Source organism: Prinia subflava, unplaced genomic scaffold, assembly GCF_021018805.1.
Source record: "Prinia subflava isolate CZ2003 ecotype Zambia unplaced genomic scaffold, Cam_Psub_1.2 scaffold_331_NEW, whole genome shotgun sequence".
NCBI classification, from domain to species: domain Eukaryota; kingdom Metazoa; phylum Chordata; class Aves; order Passeriformes; family Cisticolidae; genus Prinia; species Prinia subflava.
Genome location: NW_026960853.1, coordinates 7,613 through 17,500, shown reverse-complemented (window position 1 = coordinate 17,500; position 9,888 = coordinate 7,613). Strand labels below are relative to the sequence as shown.

At 53.0% G+C, this 9,888-nt stretch overlaps 2 protein-coding genes across 2 annotated transcripts in view; one reads left to right on the top strand and one right to left on the bottom strand.

Moving 5' to 3' along the window:
* The window catches only part of LOC134565343 (collagen alpha-4(IV) chain-like), a 15,092-nt gene extending 13,429 nt beyond the window's left edge, over positions 1-1,663 (bottom strand). The window contains exon 1 of the mRNA XM_063424864.1: positions 1,629-1,663. Coding sequence (XP_063280934.1) covers positions 1,629-1,663 — 35 coding nt within the window. The remainder of the gene's footprint in view (positions 1-1,628) is intronic.
* Positions 1,664-4,079: 2,416 nt separating this feature from the next.
* HOXB13 (homeobox B13) lies at positions 4,080-8,501 on the top strand. The gene is made up of 2 exons (XM_063424863.1): positions 4,080-4,524; positions 7,847-8,501. Exons 1-2 carry the CDS (start codon positions 4,080-4,082, stop codon positions 8,101-8,103), a joined length of 702 nt encoding a protein of 233 aa, XP_063280933.1. The 3' UTR covers positions 8,104-8,501.
* The last annotated feature ends 1,387 nt before the right edge of the window (positions 8,502-9,888 follow it).

Below are 9,888 nucleotides of genomic sequence, written 5' to 3'. Positions count from 1 at the left end.
ATGGATGGATGGATGGATGGAGGGAGGGATGGAGGGATGGAGGGATGGATGGATGGATGGATGGAGGGAGGGATGGATGGATGGATGGAGGGATGGATGGAGGGATGGAGGGATGGAGGGATGGATGGATGGATGGATGGAGGGAGGGATGGATGGATGGATGGATGGATGGAGGGATGGATGGATGGATGGATGGACGGATGGATGGACGGATGGATGGATGGATGGAGGGATGGAGGGATGGATGGATGGATGGATGAAAGGATCCATGGATGGCTCCATGGATGATGGATTGAAGGAGGGATCCATGGAGGGATGGATCCATGGATGAAAGGATCCATGGATGATTGATGGAGGGACGGGTGCACGATGGATCAGGGTTGGTCCCTTCAGGGTTTGAGCCTCCCTGGGCTGTGGGGAGGGGCAGCAGGTGGGGAGGGGGCTCAGGCCGGGCGATTTCGGGGGTTGGAGCTGGGACAGGAGGGCCCCAGGAGCCGCAGCCTTTGGGGACCCCCTCGGGGGCTCCGGTGCTGTTTTGGGGGAGAGGGACAACCCCAAACTGGGGGGGTTCAGGTTCAGCAAAACCCCAGAGCCTCTGGACAGATCAATAAGGAACTGAAAGGAAAAGGAAAAAAAAAAGAAAGGGAAAAAAAAGAGTGAAGAAAAATCCTGGGAGGTGCAAGAATGGCAAAAACAGATCCAAAAAACCCCCACGAGTCTGGAATCCAACAAAAAAGACTCCAGCAAGAACGGATCCAACAAACCACCCCAAAATCTCTCTCCAAAAACTGATCAAAGAAAAACCCCGGGTCTGGAACCACCCCAAAATCTCTCCACAAAAAATGAGCAAAGAAACCCCCCCCGAGTCTGGAATCCCCCCACATCCACCCCAAACCCCGGTTAAACAAATCCCCAAAATCTCTCCCCAAAAAAGGATCCCACAAACCCCCCCGGGCCTGGAATCCCCCCACATCCACCCCAAAAAGGGGGAGCGGGCTCTGGAAGCCTCCGCGGCGCCGGGGCTGCAGCGGGGAGGAGCCGGGCCGGGCTCTCTGTTCCCCTGCCAGGGATTTCTTCAAAGGATCCACCAAAAATGCGCTGGAAAGTCCAAATTCGGCTCCTCCCGGCACCGCCAGAGAAATATTCGCACCTCCAAGCCCCGGGGCTGCCCGTGCGGTGGGGAAGGAGGGGCCGGAGCTGAGGAGAAAAGTGGGAAAAAAAAAGGGAAAAAAAAGATCAAAATGATCAAAAATTCTCGCTTTAATTTGATTTTTTCCCTCCCCGAAATATTGCCGGAATCAGCAGCAGAGGAGCCGGGCTCCCTTCCAGCCCCAGACTCCAATTTTCCAGCCATTGATTATTTCCAAACGTGAAGTCTTTAAGCAGTTCCAATTTATTTTTTTTTCCCTTCCTCTTCAGACTGCTTTGGGGTTTGGGTTAAGTTTGATTTTTTTTTATTTCCCCCTTGTATTTTGTAATGACGGTTCGGGTTCAATTGCTTTAAAAAAAAAAAAAATAAAATGAAATCACAGACTTTTAAAAAGTTGTTCCAGAGATTTTTCAGGCTCCAGATGGGATGAATATTAAATGGATCCTGTGGAGAATTTAATAAAGGAATGGCTGCAAACCGATAAGAGAATTTGATAATTCTCATGCCGGTCATCGAGACAGGAGCTGGTGAAGAATTCGGGTTTTTTTCCTTAAAGATAAACCCGCAGCTCGTGCTTTAAACACTGAATTTTTCTCCCTAAAATCGCCAGAGAAGGAAAATCTTATGATCGGTTTGGAAATCGCGTTTTTGAACCGTTCCCGACGGCAAAACCTGCTCGAAATTTTCCGCGGTCTTAAAAACAAATTGGGAGAAAAGAAAAGAAAAAACAAAAAAACAACAACCTGCAATAAATGGACGGAAGGGATTTTTTGGGGTGAAAAAGGGGAATTTCTCCCCGGGGCAGCATCCGGGGGGCCGGGACAAAGCCCCGCTGGCTGGGACACCTCGGGAAAAGGGAATAAAATCCAATTTAAATCCAATTTTGACTCTGTTCCCTGGTTTTTCGGGGTGTCCCAGTCCCCCTTTCCTCCCTTCCCGCATTAAAACCCCACAAACCGAAGGGAATTAAACTCCCAGGAAAAACCTCTGCCCATCCCTCCTCCCTCAAAACCCAAATTCACCCTCAAAAAACTCCTCAAACCCGGAGCTTTTCCCCCAAAATAAACCCTCGGAGAGCCCCTGGAGCTCGGAAATCCTCAAAGCTTTAAATTTTCAACTTGGCCTTGACCTTTTCCTGCCGGGAATGGGGCGAGACCCGGGCAAACAGCGGGGCTGGGAGCGAGCAAATGGGGCTGGGGGCGAGCAAATGGGGCTGGGGGCGAGCAAATGGGGCTGGGGGCGAGCAAATGGGGCTGGGGGCGAGCGGGGAGGGGAAGGGGCAGCAAAGAGGGGGCGAACCGCGGGGAGGGGAGAAAAGAGATTGAGGAAGGTTAAAACTGCGCGGATTTTTGAGTTTTTACTTTATTTTGGTTTTTTTTCCCCTGCGGGAGTTGAAAATCAGCGAGTGCGGAGATTGCGGGGTTTTTTTAGGGGTGGGTTTGGGATGTTGGGGAATTTTCCCTGTTGGGAAATTGGGGAAATGTAGGAATTTATTCTCTATTTCCCCATATTTCCCGAATATTGGGATTTTCCTCGCCTGCCCTCGGCGCTCCCAACCCTCGTTCCCACCGGGTTTCTGTCCCTGCGCTGCGCCGGGTCGGGGTTTGGTGCCCTAAAGAGCCGCAAAAAGGGGATTTTTATCATTAAATTTATTTTTACTGGGTTTAGATCGCTTTGGGGTCGGAAGGCAGAATTCTCAGGAGGAAAAGACGCCCGAGCTGAAGCCTTTGGGGGAAGCTCGGCGAAGATTTTCGGGAAGAAAACAGAGGGAAAAAGGGGGAAAAAAGGGAAAAAAAATCTGTTAGCACGGTGTGTCCATTAAAAAATTCACAGTTCAGTGATTGTTTTATTCACCCCGAATTTTCCAGCCCCTCATCCCTTCCTCCCTCTGTCCTTCCTCATCCTCCCCACCTGTCCCGTGTTTTATTTTCTCTGCTTTATTTCCCCACCTCTCCTTTACCAAACCCTTTCCCTGCTGGGTGTTCCCACTCCGGATTATTCCAGAACCTCTGCGGGGATTTTTGGGGTACCAGAGGCCGCTTTTCCCCTCTCTCAGGGGTCCTGAGGGCCGAGCGCTGCCCCAGGGGGACAAAATTGGGGTTTTGAGGGGGATAAAATCCCTGAGGAGGGAAGGGCGAGGCTGGGGTGGAGGAAGGGCCCCGTTCCCGGGGGTCCGGGGCTCTGTGGGGGGCTCGAGTTCAGCAGAACCCCCCGGATCTGGAAGGAATAAACCATTAAAAAATTAAAATTTAAAAAATAAAAAAGAAAGGTTCTTTTGATCCGAGCCCGGATTTCCCACCGGGAACTGCCGTTCCTGACTGCCCCACTCCTTGCCCTCCCTGGGGTTTTTCCCCCATTTCCCCACCTCTGCCTTCCCCCTACAATTTTTATTTTTCATTTCCAAGGCGCAGCTCAGGAGCCACCTCCGTGTCCCCTCCTGTCACGTGAGGAGGGGTCCCCTCCTCCTCCTCCTCCTCCTCCTCCTCCTCCTCTCCCTTCTCCATAAATCCATTTTCTCAATTCCTCCAGCTCTTTATTGAGGCCGAAGGATTTTTTTTATTATTTTTTTTTTAATCCTTCCCCCTCCCTCCTCTCCCCTCCATCCCCGACCAATGAGCGAACCTCCACCCCCCGCGTCAGGCCGGCCCTGCCGGGGGGAAAAGCAGCCCCGGGGGCGGCTCGGAGCCTTTTTAAAAAGATCCGGGGACCCCCCTCGGGCCGGGCAGTGCCCGGGCGCTGCCGAGCAGCCTCTCCCCATGCCCCGGCCCCCGCGCCGCCCCCCATGCAGCCCCCGGGCCTCGAGGGGCTCCTGGCTCCGGGCGGCTTCGCAGGCGGCCAAGCCAGGGGGCTGCTGCCTCCCCCTCCCCATCCCCATCCTCCTCCTCCTCCTCCTCCTCCTCCTCCCCCCGGGTCCTCACCTCCCCCGGGGATGAACCCCGGGTACCCCCCGGAGGCTCCCCCGGAGCCCCCCAAGCCCCCTCCGGGCTCGGCCGCCTCCTCCCCGCTGCCCTACGGTTACTTCGGCAGCGGCTTCTACTCGTGCCGGGTGTCCCGGGGCTCCCTGAAACCCTCCCCGGCCCCGGGAGCCTTTCCCGGGGACAAATTCCTGGAGCCCTCCGCGACCACCGAGGATTTCCAGAACCGCCCGGCCGAGTTCGCCTTCTACCCGGGTTACGGTGGCCACTACCCGCCCGTGGCTGGCTACCTGGACGTGTCGGTGGTGCCGGCGCTGGGCGAGCCCCGCCACGAGGCGCTGCTGCCCGTGGACGGGGGCTTCGCGCAGCCCTGGGCGCTGGGAGGGGGCTGGAGCCCCCCGATGTGCTGCCCCAAGGAGCAGGGCCAGCCCGGCTTCCTGCTCAAATCCGCCTTCGCAGGTAACGCCGGCGCGCCAAGGGTTAAAAACGCATCGCGGTTTATGTTTTTTTATTTTATTTTATTTTTTTTAGCATTTTTTTTAATAGTAGGGGGTTGTTCGGGGGGGGGGTTTGTTGAGGGTTGGAGGGGATTTGGGTTCACAAAATTATCATTATTACTGTTAATATTATTATTAATAATTTAATTTATCACGGCGCGTTTCTAAGTCCGGGCAGGGAGGCAGGAGGTGATTGAAGGATCATTTATGGGAATTCAAAGGATCATTTATCGAAATTCAAACGATCGTTTATTGGAATTGAAATTATTATTTATTGGGATTCGAATGATCATTTCTCGGAATTCAAAGGATCATTTATCGGGGTCCAAATGATCGTTTATTTGGATTGAAATGATCGTTTATTGGGATTGAAATTATCATTTATTGGGATTGAAATTATCATTTATTTGGATCCAAATGATCATTTTTCGGGGTTCCAAGGATCATTCATAGGGGTTCAGGCCATCATTTATCAGGATCAGATGAATTCCCATTTATGGGAATTGAAATGATCATTTATCAGGGTCTGAATGATCAATTATCGGGGTTCAAATAATCCATTATCGGGGTTCAAAGGATCATTTATCGGGGCATAAATGACGATATTCCGGTGATATTTGGGGGTTCAAACAGCGATATTTTGGGGGCTCAGACAGTGACATTTTGAGGGTTCGGACAGTGATATTTTAGGGGGTTCACACACTGATATTTTAGGGTTTAGACGATGATATTTGGGGGTTCACACGGTGGCATTTTGGGGATTCAGGCGATGATATTTTAGGGTTCAAATGATGATCTTTTGGGGTTCAAACGATGATATTTTAGGGTTTAAACGATGATATTTTAGGGTTTAAACGATGATCTTTTGGGGTTAAAATGATGATATTTTAGGGTTTAAACGATGATATTTTAAGGTTCAAACGATGATATTATGGGGCTCAGACGATGATGTTTTGCGGGGTTCAGACAGTGATAATAAGGGGATTCAAAAAATGACATTACGGAGGTTCAGACACGGATATTTTGGGGGTTCAGACACATTTTGGGGGTTCAGACAGTGACATTTTGGGGATTCGGACATTTGGGGATTCAGATGATATTTTGGGGTTCACACACTGATTTTTTGGGGTTCACACAGTGATATTTTGGGGTTCAGACGATGATATTTTAGGGTTCAGACGATAATTTTTTGGGGTTCACACAGTGATATTTTAGGTGACATTCCCGGGTCCCTGCAGTGACATTCTCGGGGTTCTCGCTGTGATTTTTCCTCCTCCCCGGGGTTTTGGGGGCTCCGAGGGGCTCAGGAGGGGCCCAGAGGAAGAGGAGGGGGCTGAGGTTATCCCCGGGCCTGCTGAAACAGCGGGGATGTTAATTAAAGTGATTAATTAAAGTGATTCATTAAAGCGCGCTGGCCGCGTCGCTGATCCGCCCATACCTGGATTTCACCAGCACAAAAATAAAATTAAAAACTGCAGGGCATTAAAACCAAATCTTTAAATATCGAGAGATGAATTGTGAACTTTAAAATATTTCAATATTTAGAGGGAGAACACAGAACTTCAAAATCTTTAAATATCGAGAGGGAGAATATAGAACTTAAAAGATTTTAAATTTCAAGAGGGAGAATACAGAACTTTAAAATCCTTCAATACCGAAAGAGGGAGAGAATTCAGAGCTTAAAAATTTTCAATACCAAAAAGGAAAATACAGAATTTAAAAACTTTCTGAATATAGAGAGCGAGAATATGGAACTTTAAAATCTTTCAATATCGAGAGCGAGATACAGAACTTATAAAAATCTTTCAGTACCAAGAAGGACAACATGAAACTCAAAAATTTTTAAATTTCGAAAGGGAGAATGTAGAAATTCAAAAACTTTCAGTTCCTAGAGGGACAATATGGAATTTAATTTTTTAAAAAATATCAAAAGAGAGAACTTTAAAATCTTCCAATATCGAGAGGAAGAATACAGAACTTTAAAACTTTAAATGCCGAGAAGCAGAACACAGAACTTAAAAATCTTTCGGTACCAAGAAGGACAAGACAGAACTTAAATTTGGGGTTTTTTGAACTAAAGAGAAGGGGAACACAAAACTTAAATTTTTTTTGAAGTACTGAGAGGGAAAATAAAACACTTTAAACCCTTTCGATACCAACAACACCGCAGAGAACATTTTCAAACCTCAGCGTTTGCAGCGGGCTCGGGGAGGGGCCGTGCTCGGCGGGGTTTGGGGTCCCCCGGCAGTGACCCCTCGGTGTCCCCACCCCGGGGGAGCTCCCTGGGGGTCCCCTCGCTGTGTCCCCGCCCCGGGGGGATTTGGGGGGGCTCCCAGCAGTGACCCCACTGTGTCCCCACCCCCGGGGGGGGTTTCTGGGGGTCCCCTCGCTGTGTCCCCGCCCCGGGGGGGTTTGGGGGGCTCCCAGCAGTGACCCCGCTGTGTCCCCACCGCAGGGGGGGTTTCTGGGGATCCCCCAGCAATGACATCGCTGTGTCCCCACCCCAGGGGGGGTTTCTGGGGGTCCCCTCGCTGTGTCCCCACCCCGGGGACAGTTTTGGTGTCCCCCAGCAGTGACCCCTCTGTGCCCCGCCCCGGGGAGGTTTTGGGGGTCCCCTGGCAGTGACCCCGCTGTGTCCCCAACCCCGGGGGGGTTCTCTGGGGGTCCCCCGGCAGTGACCCCTCCGTGTCCCCACCCCGGGGTGGTTTTTGGGATCCCCCAGCAGTGACCTCGTTGTGTCCCCACCCCCGGGGGGGTTTCGGTGTCCCCGCAGAGCCCGGGGACAGTTTTTGGGGTCCCCCAGCAGTGTCCCCGCCCCGGGGGGGGTGGTTCTCTGGGGGTCCCCCGGCAGTGACCCCTCAGTGTCCCCACCCTGGGGGCTGTGTCCCCGCCCCGGGGCGGTTTTGGTGTCCCCGCAGTGACCCCGCTGTGTCCCCAGCCCAGGGGTGGGGTTTGGGGGTCCCCTCTCTGTGTCCCCACCCCGGGGCGGTTTCGGGGTCCCCGCAGTGACCCCGCTGTGTCCCCGCAGAGCCCGGGGTGGTTTTAGGGGTGCCCCCGCAGTGACCCCGCTGTGTCCCCACCCCGGGGCGGTTTCGGGGTCCCCGCAGTGACCCCGCTGTGTCCCCACCCTGGGGGCTGTGTCCCCGCCCCGGGGCGGTTTCGGGGTCCCCGCAGTGACCCCGCTGTGTCCCCAGCCCAGGGGTGGGGTTTGGGGGTCCCCTCTCTGTGTCCCCGCCCCGGGGCGGTTTCGGGGTCCCCGCAGTGACCCCGCTGTGTCCCCGCAGAGCCCGGGCCGTGTCCCCAGGAGGGCTGCGCCTTCCGGCGGGGCCGCAAGAAGCGGGTGCCCTACAGCAAGGGGCAGCTGCGGGAGCTGGAGCAGGAGTTCGCCAGCAGCAGATTCATCACCCGCGACCGGCGCAGGAAGATCTCGGCCGCCACCAACCTGAGCGAGCGGCAGATCACCATCTGGTTCCAGAACCGCCGCGTCAAGGAGAAGAAGGTGGTGGCCAAAACCAAGAACGGCACCGGCGGCACGCCCTGAGCGGCCCGAGTTTGTCACCGGCACCGCGGGACCCCCGTTTGTCACCGGGACCCCCCGTTTGTCACCGGGACCCCGCGTTTGTCACCGGGACCGCGGGATTCCCCCTTTGTCACCGGGACCCCGCGTTTGTCACCGAGAATACCCTGTTTGTCATTGGGACCGCGGGACCCCCCGTTTGTCACCGGGACCGCGGGACCCCCGTTGGTCACAGGGAGCCCCCCCGTTTGTCACCGGGAACACCCCCCCGTTTGTCACTGAGACTCCCCGTTTGTCACCAGGAACCCCTTTAACACCGGGACCCCACCCTTTGATACCGAGACCCCCCTTTGATACCGGGACCCCCCTTTGACACCAGGACTCCCTCGTTTGTCATTGGGACCCCCCATTTGTCACCGGGACCCCCCATTTGTCACCGGGACCCCCCGTTTGTCACCAGGACCCCCTTTGACACCAGGACTCCCCCTGTTTGTCATTGGGACCCCCCGTTTGTCACCAGGACCCCCCTTTGACACCGGGAACATCCCCCCGTTTGTCACCAGGACCCCCCTTTGACACCGGGAACATCCCCCCGTTTGTCACCAGGACCCCCCTTTGACACCGGGAACATCCCCCCGTTTGTCACCAGGACCCCCCTTTGACACCGGGAACATCCCCCCGTTTGTCACCAGGACCCCCCTTTGACACCGGGAACATCCCCCCGTTTGTCACCAGGACCGCGGGACTCCCCGTTTGTCATCGGGATCCCCTTTTTGTCATCAGCCCCCCCGGTCGTCACCAGGATCCCTTTTGTCACCAGGACCCCCCGCATTTGTCACCAGGTCCCCCCTTTTTGTCACCAGGTCCCCCCTTTTTGTCACCGGCTCCCCAAAAGCTGGGGACACCTCCCTCTGTCCCCGGCGCGCTCCCGCCTGACCCCGGAGCGCCCCAAAGATCCCAAATCGCCCAAATTCACCCCAAAACCGCCCGAAAGATCCCAAACCGGCCCGAATTCACCCCAAAACCGCCCCAAAGTTCCCAAACCCGTCCGAATTCACCCCAAAACCGCCGCTGCGGGAGAACCCCGGGTTTGTTTTTAATAAATAAGAAAAGCCGCGCCGAAAGCGGTGAAAATCAAAATAAAATAAAATAAAAACCTCCCGGATCCAGGCGGGATTTTCCAAACGCACATTGAAGGGAGAATAAGCGAATAAATAATGAATAAATGAATAAATAATGAATAAACAAACCCGCCAGCGTTCCAGCGAAACGCACCTGAGTTAATTGCAGCATTAATTAATTGCATAAAATTGAATGTACAGGACATGCTATGACCGATGTAGGCACCCATTTATAAAAGTCTGTACAACTTTTTATTATTATAATTATTATAATTATTATTGTTTTTCTTTTTTTGCGAGTGGTTATATATAAAATCTCCATATGCACATATTTAGCCGTATTTTACCTATTTTTTCCCCTCTCCCCGCGATTTTTTTTGTGTTTGTGACTTTCTGTATTAGCCCGTTGTATAAATGCACGATTGAAGGCGCTGTAGCCCTGTGTGGATATATAAAAATTATAAAAATGTACTCGGAGAAAGGTGTATAAACATTTATAACCTGCAAAAAAAATCCGGTTTTGCCGCTTGTATTTTGACACGGTTAAAGGCCACCCCGAATTAATTAATCCGCTTTAATTTGTGCTGAAATCTGTGGATTTGTACCCGTAAATTTGGGTTTTGCCTTCATTAACACAAAATTTCTGCCCCGCCACGTGTGCTGGGAGAAATCCCCGTGTAAACACGAA